Source organism: Canis lupus, chromosome 13 (assembly GCF_011100685.1).
Source record: "Canis lupus familiaris isolate Mischka breed German Shepherd chromosome 13, alternate assembly UU_Cfam_GSD_1.0, whole genome shotgun sequence".
NCBI classification, from domain to species: Eukaryota; Metazoa; Chordata; class Mammalia; order Carnivora; family Canidae; genus Canis; species Canis lupus.
Window position 1 is genome coordinate 21,878,842 of NC_049234.1, and position 27,163 is coordinate 21,906,004.

The 27,163-nt window shown below is 41.5% G+C and overlaps 1 protein-coding gene and 1 long non-coding RNA gene across 7 annotated transcripts in view; one reads left to right on the plus strand and one right to left on the minus strand.

The window, feature by feature from the left end:
* Nucleotides 1-27,163, minus strand: part of LOC102153799 — a 38,875-nt gene that overhangs the window by 11,134 nt on the left and 578 nt on the right. For 2 of the 4 annotated variants that reach the window (XR_005368604.1, XR_005368605.1), the window contains exons 2-3: nucleotides 25,527-25,622; nucleotides 16,305-16,444 (exon numbers count right to left, since the gene is read on the minus strand). This is a non-coding gene — a long non-coding RNA (uncharacterized LOC102153799). The remainder of the gene's footprint in view (nucleotides 1-16,304; nucleotides 16,445-25,526; nucleotides 25,623-27,163) is intronic. The other 2 variants (XR_005368606.1, XR_005368607.1) reach the window with 2 other exon arrangements.
* The window catches only part of TBC1D31 (TBC1 domain family member 31), a 68,497-nt gene continuing 50,694 nt past the window's right edge, over nucleotides 9,361-27,163 (plus strand). Inside the window, exons 1-4 of one of the 3 annotated variants that reach the window (XM_038555430.1) lie at nucleotides 9,361-9,522; nucleotides 13,338-13,484; nucleotides 19,079-19,194; nucleotides 23,762-23,940. In XM_038555430.1, coding sequence (XP_038411358.1) covers nucleotides 9,446-9,522; nucleotides 13,338-13,484; nucleotides 19,079-19,194; nucleotides 23,762-23,940 — 519 coding nt within the window. In that variant the 5' untranslated portion in view covers nucleotides 9,361-9,445. Of the gene's footprint in view, nucleotides 9,523-13,337; nucleotides 13,485-13,599; nucleotides 13,663-19,078; nucleotides 19,195-23,761; nucleotides 23,941-27,163 lie in introns of those variants that run through there. The other 2 variants (XM_038555432.1, XM_038555431.1) reach the window with 2 other exon arrangements.

The following is a 27,163-nucleotide window of genomic DNA, read 5'->3' on the forward strand; positions in this document are numbered from 1 at the left end:
GTTTCCATGTAGGTTAATCAACTGTGGGATCCCTGGGTGGCTCAGCGGTTTGGCACCTGCCTTTGCCAGGTGTGATCCTAGAAACCCGGGATCGAGTCCCACGTCGGGCTCCCTGCATGGAGCCTGCTTCTCCCTCTGCCTGGGTCTCTGCTCCTCTCTCCCTCTCTCTGTGTATCTCATGAATGAATAAATAAAATCTTAAAAAAAAAATCAACTGTAACAGAGGTGTCACTCTGGTGGGGATGTTGATAATGAGGGAGACTGGGCAAGTGTGGGATGTTGATAATGAGGGAGACTGGGAGGTATATGGGAAAATCTATATAGCTTTCTCTTAATCTTCCTGTGAACTTAAAACTGCTCTAAAAAACTTTTTAAAAACTTACTTGGAGGGCTTCTGGGATGCTCAGTGGTTGAGCATCTGCCTTAGGCTCAGGCTGTGATCCTGGGGTCCTGGGATGGAGTCCCGCATTAGGCTCCCTGCATGGAGCCTACTTCTCCCTCTGCCTATGTTTCTGCCTCTCTCTGTGACTCTCATGAATAAATAAACAAAATTAAAAAAAAAAAAAAAGAAAGAAAAGAAAACCTACTTGGGAGCACCTGGGTGGCTCAGTCAGTTAAGTGTCTGCCTTCTGCTCAGGTCATGATCCCAGGGTCCTGGGAGCCTGCTTCCACCTCTGGTTCTGTCTCTGCCTCCCTCTTCCTCTATCTCTCATGAATAAGTAAATACAATCTTAAAAATAATAATAAATTTTTAAAATTCTTTAAAGAATTAAAAATTACCTGGGAAAGATGTTTTTTACTGTTGGGTAAGGCCACATAAAAATCAGAAGAGACTGGAGAACCCGGTCTGTTTGGTGCGGATTTCTTGCTGATCATGCTCACTGGGCTCTGTGGCCTCTTGGCACACACTGCCCGGAGTGGGCACTAGAGGAAGGAGGCCACGCTGCCGTAGAATACTTTAATGCACAGTAAGTGCTTTGCTCAGTTTGCCTTCCTCCCTTACAGCAATTAAAAATATTTTACTCACGGTTTACTGGCATCCTGTCACACTTGATTGATAGCCTGTCCTCTGAGCTCACAAATGTTATTAGGAGCCTGTGAATCAAGACTAGTTGTTCAGTCCTGTGGGACTTACTCTCAGCCCTCTCTGACTCCACTGTCCTCTGCCCAGGTGGGGCCTTTGGAATAGGCCACCACCAGCAGAGCATAATTTAAAAGTTTTAGCTTCCAATAGAACCTTTCCACGTGGTCTTTGACGAGTGCCTACAATAGTACACTTAGATATTAAGTTCCCTGCCATATAGTTTGAATATAATTTTTTACTTTTATTTTTAAAATTTCTTAAAATTTTATTTATTTATTCATGAGAGACACAGACAGAGGGAGAAGCAGGCCCCATACAGGGAGCCTGCTGTGGGACTCGATCCTGGGATACCAGGATCATGCCCTGAGCCAAAGGCAGGCGCTTAACCGCTGAGCCACCCAGGCGTCCCTGAATATAATTTTTTAAAGCCCAACTGTCAACAATAGAGGGATGATAAAATTAAGCCACATCTGTAAGGTGGGATATATTGAAGTTGTGGCTAAGATGGAGGTGGTTACAGGCTGTCTTTCTTAGGACAGTTGTGGGCATGATAGGGGCCAGGAATTCTGCACCCCCTCCTCCCCTCCTGCCCACGTGGAAAGGCTGTAAAGACTGGAAGCTTGCAGCCACTGCCCATTGGGTCATGGAATTCTCTCAGGTCTCCTCCTTCCTTTAGCCTGCAGGAGGCCTTTTAGAAACCACAGTCTATGTCAGCAGTTTCTCATCGTCCCTGGGAATGATCCTGCTGCCTGTCAAAATCAACATCACATTTCGCTCTCTGCTTTGATACCCTACCGTTCCAGCTGTAGTTGCCAAATCCTTTTGATTACACAAGAAACACCGCCCTTGGTTGCTTTCATGTATGTTTTATGAGAACACCTAGCCATGAATATTTATTTAGGCAACTTGGAGCACGTCTCTTTGATTTTCCTTCTCTCTTCTGAGTCATGTTAAAAGGGGGAGGGGGAGGTGCACAATGTCATAGTTCACCTGTCATGGCTTTTGCCTTATCCCCCTCTTTCCCGACCACGCCAAATGGCTGAGTCGCCTAGGAAATGGAAAACACTGCTGCCTGGGTTTGCATCAGTTAGCAGCATGACACACACTTCTGCTTCACTGATGAAATGCAACCCGTTCCTTTGCAATGTCAGCTTTCCTACACAATATGTCAATGGACCCTTGTCATCTAATTGTTGCCTGTTTGGATTCCCTTTATGGTGACTGCCTTGATCGACCCCTTCGTCACTTTTGCCTCAAGTGGAACAGCTCACACCCTCTTTCTGTCTCAAGCCTCAAACTATTTTAAGTGATCTTTCTCACACAGTCAAAGGGATGTGTCTAGAAACCATGAGTTTCCCTAGAATCTTTGAGAAGAAGATTCAAGCACCTTAGAATGGTAGTCTGGGTCTTTTTTTTTTTTTTTTTAAGATTTTATTTATTTATTCGAGAAACAGAGAGAGGGATAGATGTGGGGCTCAATCCCGGGTCCCCAGGATCACACCCTGGGCTGAAGGTGGCACTAAACCACTGAGCCACTCGGGCTGCCCTAGATTATTATTATTATTTTTTTTAAGATAAGTCTGGGTCTTTTTTTTTTTTTAAAGATTTTATTTATTTATTCATGAGAGACACAGAGAAAGAGAGAGGCAGAGACACAGGCAGAGGGAGAAGCAGGCTCCATGCAGGGAGCCCGATGTGGGACTCGATCCCAGGACTCCAGGATCATTCCCTGGGCCGAAGGCAGGCGCTAAACTGCTGAGCCACCCAGGCATCCCAAGTCTGGGTCTTTTATATTCTGACTTTTTTTTTTTTTTTTTTTTTTATATTCTGACTTTTATATGTATCCTCACTCTTCTGCCATTCACTCACATAATAATAATAATTGTTACTGGTATTATTATTGAGGGTTTTCTAGATGCTAAACTCTTTACATGCATAATAACTCCTTGTGTATCCTGGGCTTTAATTACACTAAGCATTTCTAGTTTCTAGAAGGGTCCACGTTGTTTCACAAAAGCCCCTGACTTTCTGCAGATGCTGTTTCCATTCCTAACTTCTCTGCCTTGCTCATCTTTCCAGACTCAGCTCATGTATCACCGTCCTGAGACCTTCTCTGATCCTTTTTTTCTAATTATATCTATTTTAGAAATAGAAAGCAATGTTTTAGCTTAAATAACCAGTGTATAGTATACAGCAGTCCAGGTAAGTTTCTGCAACAATTAGAACAAGAATATAAATGCTGCCAGAACAGAATCTTCTTTTACTATTTCTCTCTCTTTTTTTTTCCCCTGGAGTTTCAGCTACCCTCTCTCAGACTGGCCATCACCAAAAAGTTGGAGCTACTGCCTCTGGCAGTTCTCAGTCTTTGTTACCAGAGAGGAACTGAGACTTGCCATCCTTGGTCTCAACTTTAAAAATCCAGAAAGGGTACCTGGGTGGCTCAGTGGTTGAGTGACTGCCTTTGGCTCAGGTCATGATCCCAGGGTCCTGGGATGGAGTCCCTCATCGGGCTCCTTGCAGGGAACCTGCTTCTCTGGCTGCCTGTTTCTGCGCCTCTCTCCCCCTTCTCTCTCATGAATAAATAAATAAAATCTTTTTTAAAAAATCCTGAAAAAGAGCTCTTTTTGGCTCAGCTGAGTCAGGCCCCACACCTGAGCCAATCATATGACCAGTAAGGAGTGGGCTAGGAGCATTTCCCAGAAGTGTGTGTAACAGGACATTTTAGGCAAAATTATCCACTCATACCTTCCTATCATACCCTCCCCCAAACCCACTTCCTCAGTGCTTTATTTTTTTTTAAGTCCTCTTAACATCTTTGTTTACCAACACTCCTTTTAATGTGCAAATAAACCCTTTTCCCAAGGAGATAAAACAGAATCTTGTTATAAAAGTTCCCAGAAAAAAAAAAAAAAAGTTCCCAGAGATTTTTATCCCAGGCTAGCAATAAATTACTTTCTGGTCCAGGCAATAGGTCTTTTGGAAGAATTCAGAACCATACCAATCTGGTGCAGGAAAGGCAGAGTAAGATAATGGAGCCAGACAGGTCTACATTTGTCTTATTTTATTTTATGTTTTTTATTATTATCATTTTTTAGTAATCTCTACACCCAATGTAGGCCTCAAACTCACAACTCCGAGATCAAGAATTGCATGACTGAGCCAGCCCGGCCCCCCAACATTTTAATCTTGCCTCAATAGTTACATGACCTTAGACAAGTAAATAAGCACTCCAAACCTTGTTTCCTTGTGTGTTAAGTGGGGACAAAATTATTCTATTAGTCAGGATGGATCACTTTATGCTGCAGTAACAGCCTGGCTGATCCCAGATGCATGAACAATAAATGCTCATGGTTGAATGGCACAGAATTTTGGTGATTGTTTTTTCACAGCAATGTTGCAGCTACAGATAACTAATTTAGTAGGATTGCACTTCAGGGCCCCTCATGTTTGGATGGAGCTACAGTTCTGGTAATGAGTTGGGAGTAAAAGTTACAGTGACATTTCTGGGCTAGAGCATTGAATTGCTGGCATGAGACCCCCTAGAACTCTCTTTGTCCGACAGCAACCAAACACTTTTGAAATGGCAACTCCCAACAGCTGTGTTCCCCTAGAGACTAAGATGGGCTAAACACACTGGTAAATTGTTTTAAGCCGTCTGAGTTTGGGAGTTGTTACTGTGCATAACTTAGTCCGGCCTCCCTTAATGAGGTAAGAAAGGGTATTTGAAGAAATTTGCTAAAGGTTTTTAATTGTTTTCTACTCGGTGCTCTTTGAGAGACTACAGGAAATATTTGAATTGTATTTTTAGTTACCATACTGGTTTGATTTGCTTGCTCACTCCTTGACTGGCCTAGGTTTAGACAACTGAGTGCCAAGCAATAGCTGCCCTTTACCTCCTAAATATCTTGGGATTTTTCCCAAACAGAGTTTTCAGATGTTGAGTAATCCAAATATCCACTAAATACCCTTTAGCAAAGTAGACAAAGTGGGAGTGCTTCTTCTCTCTCCAGATTACATATTAACACAGCAAAAAATAAGGCATCCAGCAGGAGTACCTGGGTGGCTCAGTGGTTGAGCATCTGCCTTTGGCTCAGAATGTGATCCTGGGGTCCTGGGATGGGGTCCTGCATTGGGCTCCCTGCGGGGAGTCTGCTTCTCCCTCTGCCTGTGTTACTGCTTCTCTCTGTGTGTCTCTCGTGAATAAATAAGTGAAATTTTTGAAAAAAAAAAAAAAAAAAAGAAGAAGGCAGAAGTAGGGAAAGCAAGAGGGCAAAGAGAAAGGACTTTTCAAAGAAAAACCCAAAAATCCCTTGGATACACATAACTTTCCATTCCTCTGAGATGTATTTGAAAAACATACAAAGAAGAAAACAGGAACATTTCACAAAGAGGAAATCTTTGTGATCTTGGGTTAGGTAAAGATTTCTTAGATATGACACCAAAAACCCAATTCATAAAAGAAAACACTGTTGGGGGCAGCCCCGGTGGCGCAGCGGTGTAGCGCCGCCTGAACCCCGGGGTGTGATCCTGGAGAGCCTGGATCAAGTCCCACGTCAGGCTCCCTGCATGGAGCCTGCTTCTCCCTCTCCCTCTGTGTCTCTGCCTCTCTGTGTGTGTGTCTCTCATGAATAAATAAATAAAATCATTTAAAAAAAATAGAAAGAAAACACTGTTGGGTTGATCTGCATCAACATTAATATCATCTCCTCATTGAAAGATATTGTTAATAAAATGAAAAAACAAGCCAGAAACTCGGAGAAAATATATGCAAAGCACATATATGATAAAGGGCTTATATCTAGAATATATAGATCTCTCAAAACTCAATAAGAAAAAAACAGCCCAATTAAACTTTGGATAAAACATTTGAACAGATACTTCACCAAAGTTATATGCAGAAAGCAAATAATCACATGAAAAGATGCTGAACATTCATTCTGGAAAGGGAAATTAAAATCACCATGAAGTACCACAACATTCCTAGTATGGCTGTGATTACAAACACTCATCACAGATTTGGAGCACCTGGAACCATCCTACACTGTTGGTGGGGATATTCAGTGGCACGATTACTTTAAAAAAAAAAAAAAGATTTTCTTTATTTACTTATTTGAGAGACAGAGCATGAGTGAGGGTAGGAAAAGGGAGAGAGAGAAGAAGGCTCCTGGCTGAGCAAGGAGACCTACACCAGGCTCTATTCCAGGACCCCAAGACCATGTGACCTGAGCAGAAGGCAGATGCTTAACCGACTGAGACACCTAGGCACCCCTGGCACAACTACTTTGAAAACATTTGATACTTCCTTAAAAAGCTAAGTATATACCTACCATATATGGCCCAGCCATTCAACTTCAAAGAATTTAATCACCAGAACTGAAAACAGTTTTGGTATTTACACAAAGACTTGTATAGGAATGTTCATAACAGCTCTATTTGTAATAGCCCCAAACTGGAAACAATCCAAATGTTCATCAAAGGTGAATGGATCCATTCACAGTGGTATATCAATACCATGGAATACCACTCAACAATAAGAACATGTGAACTGTCGATATACCCAACAACAGAGTTGATTCTCAAAATAATTATTCTGAATGAAAGTAGCCAGGCCAAAAGAAAAAAAAAAGCGTACATAGTTTAGAAACTATTATTTATTTATTTATTTATTTTTTGGAAAGAATTTTTTAAATTTTTTTTCAGACTTTACCCATTTATTCATGGGAGACACACACACACACACACACAGAGACAGAGAGAGAGAGAGAGAGAGAGAGAGAGGCAGAGACACAGGCAAAGAGAGAAGCAGGCTCCATGCAGGGAGCCCGACGTGGGACTTGATCCCAGGTCTCCAGGATCAGGCCCTGGGCCGGAGGTAGGCACCAAACCGCTGAGCCACATGGGCTGCCTAGGATCTATTTATATAAATGTCTACAAAATATGAACTAAGAGACAGAAAACATTAGTGATTACCTGTGGGCAAGATGGGGTGGGGATAGAAAGATAATGAACTGCAAACAAGCAAGAGGAAGCTTCTAGGGGCGATGGGTATTTTCGTTACCTTGATTATGATGATGGTTTCACAAGAGTATATTTATGTCAAATCATAAAATACAATTTAAATATGTGTGGCTTATTGAAAATCAATTACACCTCAGGTAGGCTGAAAAAGTATATTTATAGGATGCATCAGTTATTGACTGAGTAATGATTCAGGAAGAAAGTAGCAAATGGTCTACCAACTTGGATAACTCTAGGAAATTAGAACAAATAGAAGGCTGGCAGCCGCGGGTGCGTATCTCTTCAATTGCCAGCATGACCTTCAGATCTGGCCCAACTCAATCTAAAGATAAGTGCAAAGTGGGAATCCAGAAGATTTGTATTATGGAAACCTTTTGTTACATACCTGAAATTGAATAGGATAGTAATATGGGCTGTGATAGCCCATATAAGCTGAACTGCAGGCAGGTTAAGCCAAAGTGGTTCAGGAAATCATTCAGCACGTTTGTCTCTACTACTGATAAAAATGTTGCTTGGTTACCAGCATGGGATAGAAATGTGAGAAATAACCTGTTTCAAGTTAGACGCCCATACGCTTAACACCCTAAGCTTCCTGACTAATAACGCAAACATTCATACACACAATTTGTTGTCATCTCAAATCCAATAAATAAAAATGAAGAATGTGATGGTCTATTCTACAAGAGGTTACTGAAAGTTGTGTGGTCTCTCAGAGTCACCCTTGGCAACAATATAACAAGTTTTAAGCTCTGCATTGGTAAATTTTTGTGAGAGTTTTGCTTTTTTCGGTAGACTTTGAGCTTTTCAAATATCATGGCCACATAAGTTTGAAAAAACTCATTTTGCTATTGTAGAAAAACACAGGGACCAAGCATGAAAAGACTAAAAATCTAATCGCAGCTCTCCTATTAACTTAATTCCTTGTCTGCAAAATGGGGATAAAAGAAGTACCTACCTGTAGTAGGTTGAACAGTGGCTCCCCCAAAATATATACCCATGATCTAATTCCTAGAACATGTGAATGTTACCTGCTTTAGAAAAACAGTCTTTGCAGGTGTAATTAAGTTAAGAATCTTAGAATGAGGAGATCATCCCGGATTACCCAGGCAGGCCCTAAATCCAATGACAGGTGTTCTTATAAGAGAAAAGCAAGAGAGATTTGAGACAAAGGTGGGAAAGAGAAGGCAAGGTGAAGATGGAGGCAGAGAATGGGGGGATGGAAGGGAATGATGTGGTCCCAAGTCAAGGAAGCCACCAGAAGCTGGAAAAGGCAAGAAATGGAATCTTCCCTAGAGGCTCTGGAAGGAGCCGCTCTGCCAACACCTTGATTTCTGACTCTGACCTCCAGAACTATGAGAGAATAACTTTCTTTCTTCTTTCCTTTCTTTTCTTTTTCTTCTTTCTTACCAAGTTGTGATCATTCATTACTGCAGCCTTAGGAAACCAATATACTACCTCACAAAGCCCCCAAAATGAAAATAATAGTACTACCAACATTGTAGATTTTCTACGAGGATTAAATGAGGTAATCGTCAAACACTTAGAAGAATGCTTGATACCTCCTAGGCCTGAAGGAAGTGCCAAGTTAAGTGAATTTTTACAAAAAGGAACTCTGATGTCAATGCAACTGGTTGTTGACGTTCACTAGTCCATGCCTGGTGGACTGGACACCATGATACTGGCGCCTTTTGTTAGATTACAGTTGAAAAACCAATCACAATGGTGATAAGGACAAGAAGAATGGACTCTATAGGGGTTCTTTTAAGCTCTGTAAAAGGAACCCCCTTCAATTCTCAATGCATTTGGGTCCTTCTACTAGTTGTCTCCACAATCCCTGAGTCCCTAAAGGCAATGTATAAAAGAATGCAGGGGCCACAGGAGAAAACCACTTTTATTGCCTCCATGGGGAGCCTAAAACCCCGCGGGGGGGCGGGGGAGGCAGCAGCGCAGAATTCTCAAGCACGTGGCTCTGTGCCACCCGCAGGAAACTACGATTCCCAGAAGGCTTTGGGCCCCGGGGGGTAGGGTATGGACCGCCCCCAAGGGGCGGAGCCTAAGAGAGGTCGTTGGCCGGTTCCATTATCCCGAGCTGCAGGGGTCGCCTGGGCGGAGTTGGGAAGCAAAACTTCCTCCCTATTGGCTGCGAATAGAAAGGTCGGCGTCCCCCGCGCGGTTGGTCGGGTCGCCGGGATCCCGGACGCCCGGGCCGGAGCCGGGAGCTCAAATTTCCCGGGTCGGGAGATTAAATTTCCCGGGCGGGGAGCGCGGGGCCTGCCGGGAAGGCGCCCGGGTCGGTTGTGCCTCGCGCGGCGGCGGCGGCGGCGGCGGCGGCGGGGCTTCGCGATGCAGAGCACGGACCTAGGCAACAGGGAGAGCGGCAAGCTGTGGCACCGCAAGCCGTCCCCGGCCGCTCGGGACGGGTAAAGGCGGCGGCTGAGGGGGGCCTGGGGGCCGGCGAGGGCCTGGGGAAGGGGTGCGGGGGCCCGGGTGGGGCTTCGGGCTCTGCCCCGCCCCTGCCCCCGATGACCTCTTGCAAGGCAGGTGGTCCGAGTCGGTGCTCGGCTGGCCCAGGTCGTGGGGGCGGGGGCGCGAGACCGTGGTGCCCGGGCTGAGCCCGCCTGGGTCGCCGTGGCAGCCCCGAAGCGTTCCTGGCGCGCAGCAGATGCTCAGTAAACGTTAGGGGTTGCAGCTGGAAAGGAACTGGAGGAACGTGCAGGGGAAGGGCAGCGGTGCACGCCCACCGCTCCCGAATGCTGCAGCTTAACCTCCTTAAATCCTCGGACACCTGCATTCAGACGGGCGTGCACCCACCCGTCAACTGTTGAGCACTGACTCTGTGCCAAGCTTCTAAGCTCGGGGGGCGGGGGGCAGCTGTGAAACACCACAAACTTCCGGGTTTTTGGAGTTTACAGGGTTGTGTGTATGACGGTGACGACAGGGGGGTTCGGCCACGGTCAAGGTGGCCTAGTAAGGACTGTGCTGCTGCTGCTGCTGCTGCTGCTGCTGCTGCTGCTAATTGTGTTTGTTTTTTAGATAGACTTTTTTTTTTTTTTAACTGTTTTAGGTTCACAGGCAAATTCAGAGGAAGGGACAGAGATTTCCCATATACCCGCTGCACTCACACATGCATAGCCTCCCCATTATCAAAATCTCCCATCAGAAAGGTATATTTATTGCAATTAAGGAGTCTGCATTGACATATTATCATTATCACTGGAAGTTCCACAGTTTATACTAGGATTCCCTTTTGGTGGTGTATGTTTTATGGGTTTGGGCAATTGTATAATGACCTGTATCCACCATTGCAGTATCCTAGAAAGTATTTTTACTGCCCTGGAAGTCCTCTGTACGTTTCCTGTTCCCACCTCTCCTCCCCAGGTTCTTTTCATTCTGGTTTTCATTCTGGTCAGGTACCTGACCTCTATTTGAGTCTTAGCCACTCAAGACTTTAATGGAAGCCTTTGTCCCAAGTGGTGACATCTTGGTTCCAATTGCTGCACACAGATTGATCCTATTGATTTTAATTTACTAGGATTTCATGGCCTTTGCTGCATCACTTGGATTCATGTTTCTTCTCCTAGTATCTTTTCTCTTGATCCTTTGATTGCTGCTCAACAAATCAACAGACTTCAACTGCCAGCTATGCTTGCTGGAAGCCTGGTTCCAGACGTTGTACTGACAGCTTGTTTGATTTCTGCTTGCTGACAGCCCCCTAGCCTTGTTGCTGTCCCACCAATTCCATTGAAAAAAATTTTTTTGTTTAGAGTAGGGATTCTTCAGTAGACATTTTCATTTCCAAACTTGGAGTTTATGTAAACACTACCTCTACGTCTGATGTTTTCTAAATATTCTGAAAGTTACTACCCAGATGCCTGGGTGGCTCAGCAGTTGAGCCTCTGCCTTCAGCGCAGGGCATGATCCTAGAGTCCCAGGATCAAGTCCCGCATCGGGCTTCCTGCAAGGAGCCTGCTTCTCCCTCTGCCTATGTCTCTGCCTCTCACTCTGTCTCTCATGAATAAATAAATAAAATCTTTTAAAAAAAGAAAAAGGTTATTGCTAACCCACAGTAATTCTATTTCTTGCTATCATAAAATATCTGGATATACATGCAAGATTCAAAAAAGTAAAGACACAAGTTTTACACAAATGTTAATTTGCTTCCACTAAAACATAGCTTTATTTTTGTTCATCAGAATCCACTGTGATGGTGTTGAGAGAGACCAGGGGCACAGACTGAGTCAGTTGGATGTTAGTTGAAGAAAATATCCAATTAACTAGTTCTATGAAGGGCAAGTTAATCACTAAGACTATAGGTGAAAATAATCATGCCTGCCAGACTAGTGTTGCCTTAGGGCATATAAAGACTTTAAAAAATGTCTCAATGTTTCATGGATCTTGGTGTTTGGTAAATTTTTGATTTTTAAATTATGTTTAAGAATTGAGGAACCATCAGGCAACTCATGAGCAGTTGAAAAGGCAGTTGTTCTAAAATAAATGCTAGTATGTGTGTGTGTTATATGAATCAAAAGGGCAGAATGTTGCTATTAATTGTGATTATATATCCAGATGGTAGGGTTATAATCAGTTTTATTTACTAGTGTTTTTCCATATTTTCCTTATTTTGAACAATGATCATGTAATGTAATCCGAATACATAATAAATGTTATAGAAACAAGAGCAGAGGGAAAAGTCGTTGGCTCTGTCTGATTTTAATTGCTGGGGAACATTTTGATGTTATTACTCTTTTCAATATATATATTCTCCCCCTCTCCCCTTTGGGGATGTCAGAGGAAAACCAGAGCTGGACAGTAGTTAAAGTGGTAAAAACAGATTTTCTTCCTCTATTGCAATAGAGGAAAGGAGACCTCGGTATAGAACTGGGCTCGGGTCTGAATAGAGCCTGGGCAACTGGGAATATCAAGCCAAAAGGCAGGGTGGGAGTCAGTGGATAGAAAGTTACTAGGATAAAGGAACTTTGGGTAAACCAGCCTAAAGAGATTCTTGCTGAAGACAGGCCAGCTTGATTAGATGTCAGCTGGGAGATGGTTGAGAATGAGAAACTGCTCAGTTATCAAGGATGATCAGGTCCTGAAGGTCCGGGGTTCTAATTAAACAGACGGACTGAGCAGGGTTCTTGCTAAAACTAGGTTTTACAAGGAAGTGCACAGATGGAGAAGTGCCTCAGAAGGTACAGGAGCCAGACTAAAGTTTGGTCAAGCAAAGAATCTTTGTCAGGGACCTGATAAAAATAAGTATTGTAAGAAATTTGCTATTTCCCCCAATGAACAACCTTATGTTTAAACTGAAGAAAATAGGACGCCTGGGTGGCTCAGCATTTGAGCGTCTGCCTTCAGCTCAGGGCATGATCCTGGAGACCCGGGATCGAGTCCCACATTGGGCTCCCTGCAGGGAGCCTGCTTATGTCTCTGTCTCTCTCTCTCTCTCTCCATGTCTCTCATGAATAAATAAAATCTTTAAAAAGGGGAGAGAAATTATTCTGCTCTTTGTGACCTGAATAGGCACACATAAATTATTTTAAGAAATTAGTTATTCTCTGCTGCGAGTTTTATAACAGGCTTCTTTTAACAGATACATGGTGCAAGATCTTCTCAAAAAATAGTAACTTTAGACAACTGTAGAAAATAAAACTCGTGTACGCTTAATTCACTTTGGAACACTTTATACTACAAAATCTCATTAAGATACCTTAAAATTAAGATACTGAATTGAAATTATTCTTGCATGTGGTGGCTTATGATTTACATGAAACTACTTTTCACTAATTACATCATTGTTTTTAGCATGTCTTTATGGCTTCATGTAACAGTTTGACTAACTCAATAAAAAATACATTCTCTTATATCTTGTTATTGTCTGTCACTTTCTGTTCATATGTGCACTTATTTTTTTCATATTTGTCTTCCCCACTAAACTGAAAGCTCGAAGAGGGCAAGGGCCTGTGTCCATCGGTTACTGTTAGGCCCCAGCATGTTCAGTGTGTGACACATAGTGAATTTTCAAGTATTTGTTGAACATATGAACAGTAGCCACTTTGATAATGAATAACCTGATCTGCTTTTGGAAATCACTGTACAATTGCTTCTAGGAGAATAGCAGAAAAGAGGGGCAACAGGTAGGCAGGAAACTTCAAAATAAGTGATGTATGCTATATCTTTCGTAAGTTAATGCTTGGCTTAGAATTACATATATTGTTTGTTTGTTTGTTTTTGACAGAATTATAGTGAACATCATTCACAGCACTTCTGATTACCTTCCGAAAGTCTTGCGATTTTTGAATGTGGCTTTTGATAGTTCGGGTGATTGCTTAATTGCTGGAGACCATCAAGGAAATATCTATGTTTTTGACTTGTATGGAAACAGGTGAGCAGATCCGTTTGATACATATCTTATTTAGCAAGTCAGTCACTGCCAATTTTAGTACCTCCTGTTAATTATTCATTCAGCAGGATTCATTTAAATTCTTACTCTATTTCAGGTACCCTGTAAAACACGGTCATAAATGCTGATGGAAGAAAGTGGAAGAGCATAGAAAAATATAGTTAGATTTTTTTTTTTTTTTTTTTTTAGAGGATTCAAGTTCCAGTTTGAATGGTATCTCTAGTAGCTTGTTTTTCCCTAAATTTAAAATTTATTATTGCTATCTTATCACTGTCTGGTACGTTATCAGGCAATTTTGAAAGAGCATAATTTCCTTCGTACATTATTGTCACGGTTTTCACATCTAGCAGTTTTGTTTTCTTTAAGATTTTATTTATTCATGAGAGACAGAGAGAGAGGCAGAGACGTAAGCAGAGCGAGAAGCAGGCTCCCTGCTTAACCACTGAGCCACCCAGGTGCACACACATCTAGCAGTTTTATTTTTTTATTTTTTATTAAAAGATACTCATCATTACTCACTATCGGGGAAGTACAAATAAAAACCACAATGAGATACCACCCCACTCCCATCAGAATGGCTAAAATCAAGAATACAAGAAACAACAGATGTTGACAAACATGAGAAAGCAGAACCCTCTCTCACTGCCGGTGGGAATGCAAACTGGTGTGACCCACCTGGAAAACAGTATGGGGTTCCTCTAAAAGCCAAAAATAGAAGTATCTTATGATTTAGCAATCATTCTTCTGGGTATTTATCCAAATACAAACATACTAATTTGAATGGATACATGCACCCCCCTGTTTACAACAGCTTTATTTTTAATACCCAAACTATGGAAACAGCCCATGTGTCCATCAACTGATGACTAGATAAAGAGGTGGTATATACATACAATAGAATATCATTCAGCCATAAAATTAATGAAATACTTCCATTTGCAATGACGTGGAGATGGAGTTAGAGAATATTACGCTAATCAAAAGCAGCCAGTCGGAGAAAGACAAATACCATGATTTCACTCATATATGGAATTTAAGAAACAAAATAAATGAACAAAGGAGAAAAAAACAGAGAGGCAAACCAAGAAACAGACTCTAAACTATAGAGAACAAACTATTGGTTACAAAGGGAAGAGAGTAAATAGGTGAAGGGGATTAAGGAGTGCACTTGATGTGATGAGCACAGGCTGATGTACAGAAATGTTAAGTTACTATATTGTACACCTGAAATTAATATAGCACTGTATATTCACTAACTAGGATTAGAATTAAAACTTAAAAAAAGAATTTTGTATACTAAAAATCGTGTGGTAAGAAATAAGAAAAATGGGTTTCAGTTAGAGCATGAGTTAAGTGGTTTTGTCTTTCTGGTTTTAACTGTTGAGTTCTATAATTGAGCAAGAGGGCTCACTGACGTCATCCCTCTATATCTTTGCCTATATGATACCCATTACTCCTTTTTTTAAAAAATTTCTTTTTATTGGAGTTCAATTTGCCAACATATAGCATAACACCCAGTGCTCATCCCATCAAGTGCCTCCCTCAGTGCTGTCACTCAGTCACCCCAGTCCCCTGCCCACCTCCCTTTCCACCACCCCTTGTACATCTAGCAGTTTTAAAGACTTGATCTTCAGCTTCTGCCTCTGCTTCCTCTGCTGAACAACTGAGTGCAGAAGCAGTTAGGTGGGATTGATGAAGGGAAGCATCCCTGCAGCGGGGGGCGGGTAGGTGGGAGGGAGAGCCTGTCCGCCTGGCAGAGTCAGGTGTCTCTGCGAGGGATGGGCAATCATGGGAAAGACAGGAAGCTTTGATCGAGTGAGTAAATATGTTGAGGATAATGGGGACCCGGCTTCTCCGATCAGGAAGGGGGGTTACAAATATAGGAACGTAGAAAACTAGAATGAATCCTGTGGTACCAGATTGGAATTGGATATACCTGTGTGCACTGCTGGTTTTGAATATCTGGACATAGAATTGAATAGATGTATGAGTGAGTGAATGAATTACATATTCATATGTTTCCTAGCGTAGTCCATTCATAGGACCTGGGAGCAACAACGCCCCAGTAGCAATGAATATACCGTTTTTTTTTCTAAATACCACGATCTGCTAAAAGTAATCAGGGATCCTGGCAGAAACGGCCAGTTTTAGGATAGAGACAGGCAAAGTACAAGGTGAGCCTTTAACATTTTGTAGCCAGAAAGAAGGAATTGTTTAAAGAAAGAGCGTCGAGATGCCTGGGTGGCTCAGTGGTTGAGCATCTTGCCTTAGGCTGAGGGCATGATCCTGGAATCCGGATCGTGTCCCACATCAGGTTCCCTGCGGGGAGCCTGCTTCTCCCTCTGTCTCTGCCCCTCTCTCTCTCTGTGTCTCTCATGAATAAATAAATAAATCTTAAAAAAAAATAAAGGGTCAAAGGGCACATGGGTGGCTCAGTCGATTAAATGCTGCCTTTGGCTAAGGTTGAGATCCTGGGGTCCTGGGATCAAGTCCGAATCGGCTTCCAGCTCAGCCGGAATCTGCTTCTCTCTCTCTCTCAAATAAATAAATAGAATCTTAAAAAAACACAGAGTGTCAAAAGGACATAATGGTGGCTTAAAAGAGCCCCTGTATTAGAGACATTGTAGCAAAATAAATAATGATAATAATGGGTACTAACCCACTGAGTAAAATAGAAATCTATGAATTCATGCTGTAATAAGTTAGTGAAAAGGGATACTCACATAGTCACAGAGCAGCTCCCCACAAAATAATTATAGAGGGGGAAAGATTAATTTTGTGGTGAAGTATAGCAAACACTACCTTATCAAATGATGACACAAGTAGTGGGACAGATCGAAGTTTGTGTGCATACATAGGATGGCCCATAATCTTGAGGGTTGAGGTCATGAAAGTTGTAGAAAAACCAGAAGAATTATTACAGCTTGAGGGAGACTAGAGACCTGAAAAGTAAAGACATGAATCTGGATTGATGTTTTTGCTGTCAAGGACATTACTAGGGACACATGGCAAAACTGAATGGGGATCTGAGGACTCGGTTGTGGTAATATATAAATGTAATTTTCTGATTTTGATAGTTGTATTGCAATTATATGGGAGAATTTTCTTGTTTGTAGGAATCATGATCTCAGTAACTTATTCTCAAATTGTTCAGGAAAAGAAGAGGTCGTAGTAGATAATGAATTTCTCTGTAATTTATTAGATATCTGTTAATCATTGTCTCTCTTCTTTGCCAAAAAAGTAACGGTCACAATTCTCCCACCCTTTACCCTTGCCTAACGCATGCTACCAGTTCTCAATCTTAAGTCCATACAACTGTCTCTTCTCTGTTCCCGCTGCTAGAGAAAACAAAAATTACTTAGAGACTCCGTTACTAGATAATGGACCTGAGCGTTACTGATTCCTTCCCTTCGTTTGCTAATCAATTGTTATTATTTTGTCAATAGTTCTTATTTCTCTCACTCTCCTCCATTCATTCAATTCCAGACCTTTGCCTGCTTCCTCATCTCCTTGTGTACGATCCTACTCTTGCGATCCTACTCTTGCTCGACTGGCTGGCCTCCTCACTCATGAGAAAACAAACACTTTCAAACTGCCCTTCCTCTTCCCCAACACAGCCTCAGATACACAGCCATCCATATGGTTGGTTTATTCATAAAGTAAGTGATCCTAGTTTCTTCCAGTACTGATCTCCATCTTCTGAGGCCATCCCTGGGACTTTGCACCATGAGTGTTCTTCTCTTTTAATTTGTCCACTGTCCCTTTTCTCTCTCTCTCTAAATATTCACATCTGAGCAGAAGAGTAAGTGGCAGAGCTGAGCCTTGAAATCAGGCATGCCTGATTTGAACACCCATTGTGCTGGGGTCCCTTGGAAATTTTACTTGCCTAATCGAATGTCTCTTTCACTTCTCATTCCATTAAATACTCGTCTTCACATCCTCTGTAGAATTTTTTTTCTGTTGCTTCAAGGTACAGCTCTTTCCTGATTTTTTTACTTCCCTGATCAATTTTTCCCCTTGTTTCACTGACTCTCCTGCTAGTGCTTGTCCCTTCATTGTACTGCTTGAGCATCTCTCCTGGGCCTGCTCCATTCTATGCTCCAGGCATTCTCATTGATAATCTCATCAATACCAAGCCTGAGGCTTCAGCTGCCATGCAAACACTGTTAATCCAGATTTACTTCTACTACCTACTGGCTAGATTAGGCTGTCCTGTGCAGGAGCCACTGGCTGCATCAAGCTCTGGAGACTGAAAGTTGGCTAGTCCAAATTGAGATGTGTCAGGGGCACCTGGATGGTTCAGTTAGTTAAGCATCTGTCTTTGGCTCAGGTCATGAACCTGGGGTCCTGGGATTGAGCCCCACGTTGGGCTCCCTGCTCAGCAGGCAGTCTGCTTCTCCCTTTGCTCCTCCCCCTGCTCATGCTCTCTTGCTCACTCTCTCAAATAAATAAATCTTCTTAAAAAAAATGGTTAAAATTATAAATATTAAAAAAAAAACAAATTGAGATGTGTTAGTGTAAAATACACAGTGGATATGGAAGACTTAGTATGAAAAAAAGAATGTAAAATATCTCCTTAATTTTATTGATTAAATGTTGAAATCATAATATATACATATTAGGAAAAATATGTTATTAAGATTAATTTTACCTTTTTCTTTTTTTCAAAGTAAAAAGGCTCCTACAATATTTTAAATTACACCTGCAGCCTGTGTTATATTTCTTGGACAGTACAGCTCTAAACATTTTGCAAAGGCCTTGAACTCAACATATTTAAAACCAGACTTATTTTCTATCCTCAAACTCATCCCTCTTTTGCCCACTCTTGAAAACCTGATTTTTTTTAGTAAATTAATGTAACTGTGTGCCAGGTACTCTGCTAAGCACTTAGCATATATTATTTCATTTAGTCACTGTATTAGTTCACTTAATCATCACAACGACCTTATGAGATCGCTTTTCTTTCTTTTTTTTTTTTTTTTAAAGATTTATATATTTATTCATGAGAGTCAGAGACATAGGCAGAGGGAGAAGCAGGCTCCTTGCAGGGAGCCTGATGTGGGACTCAATCCCAGGCCTGGGATCACACCCTGAGCTGATAGCAGACGCTCAACCACTGAGCCACCCAGGTGTCCCGAGATCTTTTTTTTTTACCTTCATCATTCTTGATTCCTCCCTCCTCACCTCATAGTTGATGCATCACCATGCCGTACACCCACTTGACTCCTGACTCTTGTCCTGTTTGTCCTTTCCTTTTTATACCCATAACTCTGGTTAGATGCTCTCTAGCAGCTTGCTTCAGATCTCTTCTTGTCCCTCTATCCATTTGCCATTGCTGCCAGAATCATCTTCCTAAAAGCCGTGGCTGGTCGTAATTCTGCTAGGCTTAAAACCTGCTAAGTAAGTGCCAAGTTCCTGTACATGGCAGACGGAACTCTTCAGAATCTATTTTTGGCCTACCGAAACAAGAGTTCATTTTTCTGGGTTTCGTTTTCTTCATCTCTAAGGACTCCTCCAACGTAAAATTTATGATTGTTGGAAGAATTTCTAATACTAATGTGGTAATCTCTTAATAGGTTTAATCTTGTTCAGCGAACAGCACAAGCATGCACAGCTCTGGCCTTTAATCTCCGTAGGAAGTCTGAATTCCTTGTGGCATTAGCTGATTATTCTATTAAATGTTTCGACACAGGTAAGAAGTCTTTCTATTTATCATTTGAATAAGAGTAAAATTTAGACTGAAGTACTGCAAGGAGTTTGTCAGTCTGTACAGTCTGGGGCAGAGGTCCCCACAAAATGACCTCATTTGAGACATCAGCTGTAAGTTTGGGGGGTCCTGGGACCATCTTCCCATCAGGTCTGCTGTCTACAAATTCAAGGTTCCCCACAACTACCCTCAGGTTTGGTAATTCAGAATGACTCACAGAACTTAGGAAAGCACTCTGCTTACAATTGTGGTTTTAATGCAACAGGAGGATATAAATTGGAATCAGGTAAAGGAAGGACACATAGGGTAGAATGTGGGAGGCTCCCAGAAGAGAAACTGATAATTCCCCTTAGGGCATATTACCCTCCCAGCATCAGCAAGTGGCCATCCACACTGAGTATTGCCAAACCAAAAATTCACTAAGCTTTGATGTCCAGGACTTTTATGGAGGCTCCATGATGTAAACATGACTGATTTGAATTCAGACTGGTGGGTAATAATCCCAATTTCCAGCCCTCCCCTCTCTTTGGAGTGTTTGGGCAGATATCACATGGCCCAGAGCCCCAGCCTTCTGTTCACTCACATGGCTGGTCTTTCTTGTGTGACCAGACCCGGCTCTGAGATTCTCTCCTTAGATAAGCCATCTGTTGTTGTCCAAGGGACCAGCCATGAATAACAGAGACACCTCTTAACTGGGGAAATTTTTAGGGTTTAGAGAATGCTCCTCAGGAACCTGAACAAAAGCCAGACCTCTCTCTGAAGCCTCAGTTCCTTCTTGTACTTAGGTACAAGAATAATAACTTTCAAATATAGCCTATGTATTTTACACCATGTCATCTACTTTTAGAGAATTTAGAGTTCTGTAAACTGAATCTCTTAGTAAGAAAAAAGGTATCTCAACTGTATTTTTTTTCTTATTATTGAAGTAATTGATAGAATATTTAGAAAGATAATAATAACTGAGGGCAGCCCAGGTGGCTCAGCAGTTTAGTGCTGCCTTCAGCCCAGCACCTGATCCTGGAGACCCGGGATCGAGTCCCATGTCAGGCTCCCTGCATGGAGCCTGCTTCTTTCTCCCTCTGCCTGTATCTCTGCCTCTCTCTCTATCTCATGAATAAATAAATAAAAATCTTAAATAATAATAATAATAACTGGGGCGCCTGGGTGGCTTAGGTGTTTAAGCATCGAACTCTTGGTTTTGGCTCAGGTCCTAATCTCCGGATCCTGGGTTTGAGCCCCAGCTCCGGGCTCAATGCTGAGTTTGCTCATTTCTCCCCTTCTGCCCCTCCCCCATGTGAGCATGTTTTCTAATAAATAAAATCTATTTTAGAAAAAGGAAGATAATAACCGTAGTAATATTAGTGATAGCTAACACTTATATATTGTTTACTCTTTGCCCAGTACTGTTCTTTTTTTTTTTTTTTTTAAGATTTTATTTATTTATTCATGAGAGACACACAGAGAGAGAGAGGCAAAGACACAGGCAGAGGGAGAAGCAGGCTCCATGCGGAGAGCCCAACGCAGAACTCGATCCTGGGTCTCCAGGATCACACCCTGGGCTGAAGGTGGTGCTAAACCCCTGAGCCACCTGGGCTGCTTGCCAAGTACTGTTCTATGACTTTATACATACTAATTTTCATTGTCCTGAAACGCACGGAGATGGATACTGTTATCTCCATTTCACAGATGAGGAGACTGAGGCATAGAAGTAACTTGACCAAGGTCCCACAGCTTGTAAGTGGTGGAGCCAGGAATCCTATCCTGGAAGCCTAGCTCCAGAGTCCCTGCTCTTAATCATCACTACACTCTCACTGTGCGTGTAAGGAGGCTAACTCAATGTCCTTCAGTAATGCTCAGACACAGTCCATGTTTCTATAGTAGGGACCTATCTTTCCAGTCTGTTTTCTCTGCATATACCTTTTTTACATTCTTTTTTCATTATTAAGCTTTTATTTATTTATTTGATAGAGCATCAGCACATTTGCACTCATGAACAGAAGGAGGGGCAGAGGGAGAGAGAATCTCAAGCAGACTCCCCACTGAGTGGAGCCTAGGTTCCATCTTATGACGCTGAGATCACTACCTGACCTCAAACTGAGAGTCCCACACTTAATGGACTAAGCTACCCAGGCACCCCACCTCTCTTACATTCTAACAAACATATGCTCATCCTATCTGCATTGTTTTGTGGGATCGTGTTCTTAACCTCATTAAGCATTCAGACAGTATTTTAAAACCAGCATGTAATATTCCACTCTGTAGATGTTGGCATGACCATAATCATTAAACTTGTTACCTATCAATGGACTTTACCCTGTCTCCAATCTCTGTTCCAAACACTGCTATCACAAAAATTGTTAAAAAAAAAAAAAAAAAAAAAAAAAGTGAAATGTTGATACTCCTCTGTGATTGCTTCACTTGGGTTCTATCCATGCTCTTCTCCTCTCTCCTCAGGTCTGTCTTTTCACAGTCTCTTCTGTCTGTTGAACCCCCCCTACCCTCACCAGTGAAGCCCCTTCCTTGGGATGTGGTCTTCACTACCTCCCTCTTGGCTGCTAAATCCCGCTGCTTCACCACCTCTAGCAGTGGACTCTGCCACTTGCTTCTCCCCACCCCCCCCCATACCTCCAAGGTCATTCAGAACCTCTGATTGTTGAAACCCTCCTACTTTTCATTCCACCTCTCAGTAGCATTTAGCACCTTGCGTTACATCAGGACCTTAGTTTTCATTCTCTTCTCTCTCTGGCTTCTCCTCCTACCTTTCCGACTGCTTCCTAGTAGGTTCTCTCCTGTTGTTTTTTTTTATTTTATTTTATTTTATTTATTTATTTATTTATTTATTTATTTATTTTTTTTTTTTATTTATGAGAGACAGGCAGAGACACAGGCAGAGGGAGAAGCAGGTTCCATGCAGGGAGCCCGATGTGGGACTTGATCCCGGGACTCCAGGATCACGCCCTGGGCCAAAGGCAGGCGCCAAACTGCTGAGCCACCCAGGGATCCCCTCTCCTGGGTTATTTTAGTGGTCCCTGGTACCTGGACTTTTGGATTTTTTTCCCCAATTAAAGAGAAAGCAGAAGAACAACCCACATGGGTTGTCAACTTTTAAGTTTGCTAATTGACATTAGAAAAAACAATAAAACTTCATTTCATGAAACAAGATTTTTTTTTTAACATAAAAGAACTTACTAGAAGGATATAATACTAGATTGAAAGGTAGTACTTTAAACTTAGCTTTATGAGAGGTGCCTGGGTGGCTCAAGTGGTTAAGTATCTGCCTTTAGCTCAGGTCATGATCCCGGGGTCCTGGGATCTATCTAGCCCCACATCCGGCTCCCTGCTCAGCGGGGAGTCTGCTGCTCCCTCTCTCCCTCTGCCTGCTGCTCCCCCCCAACTTGTATGTGCTATCGCTCTTTCTCTGTCTCCCAAATAAATAAAATCTTGAAAAAAATAAATTTAGCTTTATGAAAAACTCGTTTCATTATCCTTATTTTTCTCATTTCACTGAAGACCAATGAAAAATTGATCATTAACTAATGCCAGACTTTAGACTGGTGTTTGGAAACTACAACTCTTCCCCCAGGGCTTTCTCTGTTTGCTCTGCTTTCAATTTCTACCTATGTTGTGTCTTTTAATGCTTCCCAGATTTACATCGTGCTTTCTGACTATTCTCAGTTTCATCTTTCTGGAGGAAAAAGTTCTAATCATGAAAGTAAAACATGCCTACCATAGAAAACTTGGAAACACAGGAAAATGTAAAGAGAATACACAAATCACTTCTAATTCTATGACCCAGTGATAATTGTCGTGAGGTTTTTGGTATTTTTCCCACCAGGCTGTTTTCTATGCTTCTCTCTCGCATGGATATACACAAACCTCAGGATCAGTTTTAAAAATCAAATTCATTACAAAAAAAAAAAAAAAAATCCATGATCTCTGCTTCCCATACTGCTAGATCTGTTTCTCTTCATGTATTTCTCAAGTCAGTTAGTAGTATTGCCATCTAGTTACATAACTAAGCTAGAACCACTGAAGACCTAACTCGTCTTTTAGTTCAACACATCTATTTGACCACACAGTCCTTTGAATTTCTCCATTACGGTTCTTGAGTTTATTCTTTTCTCCATCATCACCTTTTTAGTTTAGACCTTCCTGTTTCCTCCCTAGATTATTACAGCAGAAAGTGAATTTGTTATCTCTTCCTTCTTTGCAATGTATCTACCACGTATCTTCAAAGTGCTCTCCCTAAAATACACACCAGCTATGATATTCTTCTATGAGATAAAACTATGACTCACAAGAGAAAGCCCAAACTCCCTATTGTCACACTTGAAGCATTTCTTAAACCCTTTTTCATTTGTCCCCATCTCCTCACGTGTTCACGATATTCATGTTACTAACATGTTCCATTTGTGCATTTTATCAACCGGCCAACTAGGCTTTTACTTTTGTAGATGTTAATGAAGGTGCCTCATAGAAATACCTAGACATCAACTGAAATTGTTCTTTGGTGATAGTGTTTGATCTGTGTAACTTTTACTTTTCACCACAGTTACCAAGGAGCTAGTTAGTTGGATGAGAGGACATGAATCATCAGTATTTTCGATCTCTGTGCACGCATCAGGGAGATACGCCATCACTACTTCTTCTGATACGGCACAGCTATGGGACTTGGATACCTTTCAGAGAAAAAGAAAGCTGAATATTCTACAGTCTGTGGGTATACAAAAGGTCAGTGGAGGTGGGGTGCATCTTGGTCTTTTGTGCTTCTCAAGACTAGTTTCTTGGTCAGCAGGGTTTATAGATGATGGAAGACTAATGAATGATTCACATTGTCCCACCTAGCTGTGTTCTCGTAACTCAGCAACAAGCAAAGCAGAGTGGCCCACAGGATTAAAGATGTTACCTATGGCTACAATTTATAACTTACTGAGTTTTTGTTTTGAAAAATTTTAAACGTAGAGTAGATTTGTAAGAAATTCACAGTGAACACATGTGCACCATTAGATTCTATCATTAATGTATTCCTATGCTATTTTTACTTATGGTACTGTGCTATATTAAGGATCTGTCCATCTTTCTGTCCTCTATTCTTTTTTTTCCCATTTTTTTTTTAAGGTTTTATTTATTTATAAATGAGAGAGAGAGAGAGAGGCAGAGACACAGGCAGAGGGAGCCTGATGTGGGACTCGTTCCCAGGTCTCTAGGACCACACCCTGGGCCAAAGGCGGCGCTAAACCGCTGGACCACCGGGGCTGCCCTTTTTTTCCCCATTTTAAAGTGAATTACAGACATCAGTATACTTGCCCATAAATACTTAAGCCTGGATTTAATTGGTTAGGGTTCAGTATTTGCTAATGTGAAATTTATATATAATGAAATACACAAATCTTAAGTATTTATTTGTTCAGTTTTGTACAGTTTGCACATATACTTCTGTAACCTGTGTTGGACCTATTACTACCATCATCCCAAGGAAAGCACTGTCCTGATGTTTTCCTACTGTACATTAAGTTTTGTCTGTTGTAAAATTTCAAATAAATAGAGCTAGTCAGTAATGGTATATGTAAAGCTTTTTTCCTTTAACATAATGGTCTTGAGCTTCATCCATGTGGTTGTACATTTCAGTACTTCATTCCTTGTTATTATTGATGAGTATTCGATTGTATACGTATATCACTTTTTAAAAAATACCCACCTCTTTTGCTTTTAAGGCTTAATTTTTTTTCCATTTGATTAGCCTAATACTATTGTCAGGATTGTCTGAGTCTCCCATGTGATTCATTCTATTGCTTCAGGTTATATTATACATGCAGTATTGCTTTTAATTTCTTGGTCATTAACATGAACAGCTAGCAGTGCATGTCAACCAGAAATTTATTTTATAGTCTCTGTGGAAATCTCAGTTCCTTAGATTGCCTTTAATAATTAAAAATAGATAAAAGTTGTAGCCAGCTTACTCATCAGGGGTTTAGGCCAAATATCTTAGTAGGTCTTTTCTTCTTTAATTGCTTTAGTACTAAATTGAATTCTAAATTCCAAAGCAGAGCACATTGGGAATTGAACCCACAATGGAAACAGAGTTATGAAACAGTGACACAAAAACCATCTGTTCTTTTTACCATGAAATTAAAATTACTAGATGCTGGATAGTTGCCAATCTAGCCTTGCTTGGTCATTTAGACATTTTAGTTTAAAATGTAAGACTCCAGTTGTTAGTGATACGAGAATAAAATTTAGAAAACATATGTATAGTATGCAGTATGGATATAGGTATATTGTTCTAAAATAAGAGAACATGGTAGTCTGTACGTTACCTGCAAACTTTTTCTCAAAGGACCAGGTAGTAAATATTCTTGTTTTGCAGACCCAGAGTAAAATTGAGGATATTGTGCATGTACTTATATAACCATCTGCAATGAAATTATTTTATTTTGTTTTTAGATTTTTATTTATTTATTAATGAGAGACACACAGAGAGAGAGGCAGAGACATAGGCAGAGGGAGAAACAGGCTCCATGCAGGGAGCCCGACATGGGACTCGATCCTGAGTCTCCAGGATCACAACCTGAGCCCAAGGCAGACACTTAACCGCTGAGCCACCCAGGCGTCCCTACAGTGAAATAATTTTAAAATGTAAAAACCATTCTTAGCCCCTGGGCTATACAGGAACTGAAGGCTGGTCAGATTGTTGCTACTCCTGGCTTATTCTTTGAAAACAGGAGGTAATTGTGAACTAATCTTAAAGTAAAACTTTTATTCTTAATTTTTACTCAATCTATGTTTTCATTCCATTTTCTGATTCTGTATTTGATTTTTTTAAATTTTTTATTTTATTTATTTATTTTTTTATTTATGATAGTCTCACAGAGAGAGAGAGAGGCAGAGACACAGGCAGAGGGAGAAGCAGGCTCCATGCACTGGGAGCCTGATGTGGGATTCTATCCCGGGTCTCCAGGATAGTGCCCTGGGCCAAAGGCAGGCGCCAAACTGCTGCGCCACCCAGGGATCCCTGTATTTGATTTTTTTTAAAAGATTTTATTTATTCATGAGAGACAGAGAGAGAGGCAGAGACACAGGCAGAGGGAGAAGCAGACTCCATGCAGGGAGCCCAACATGGGACTCAGTTCCGGGTCCCAGGATCAGGCCCTGGGCTGAAGGCAGCACTAAACTGCTGAGCCACCTGGGCTGCCCATGATTCTGTATTTTATATAGAACTTCTGTGACTTTTGTATGTATGATACATGGTGACAAATGATGTTGAGTCTCATTTTATGAGGGCTCTTTTTAATCTAAAATAGTCTTCTATGAGGTACGTGAGTAGCTCAGTCAGTTAAGTGTCTGACTGTTGATTTTGGCTCAGGTCGTGATCTCAGGGTGGTGAGATTGGGCTCTTCTCCATCTCCTTCTCCCTCTGCTCCCCTGCCCCCACCACTGCATGCACACTCTCTCTCAAATAAATAAATCTTTAAAAATAAAATAATCTTCTACCGTTTTTCCCATGACATTATTATTTATTCTTTTATTTATTTTGAGAGCAACCAAGCCAGTTGTCCTGGAAAATGCCCCAAATTCTGAATTTGTCTTATTGTTCATTGCTATGTCATTTAACTTATTCTCTGATTTGTATTTCTTATAAGCCAGAAGTTAAATCTAAAGTCTTAAGTAGGGATTCCTGGGTGGCTCAGCAGTTTGGCGCCTGCCTTTGACCCAGGGCACGATCCTGGAATCCCAGGATCGAGTCCCGCGTTGGGCTCCCGGCATGGAGCCTGCTTCTTCTCCCTCTGCCTGTGTCTCTGCCTCTCTCTCTCTATGTCTATCATGAATAAATAAATAAATAAATCTTTAAAAAAAAAAAAGTCTTAAATAAATTCATGTTCAACATTTTCGACAGGCTATTTACCTTATACGTAAGATGCAGATAGTAGTGGCCCATATCTTAGTGTTGGCTTCA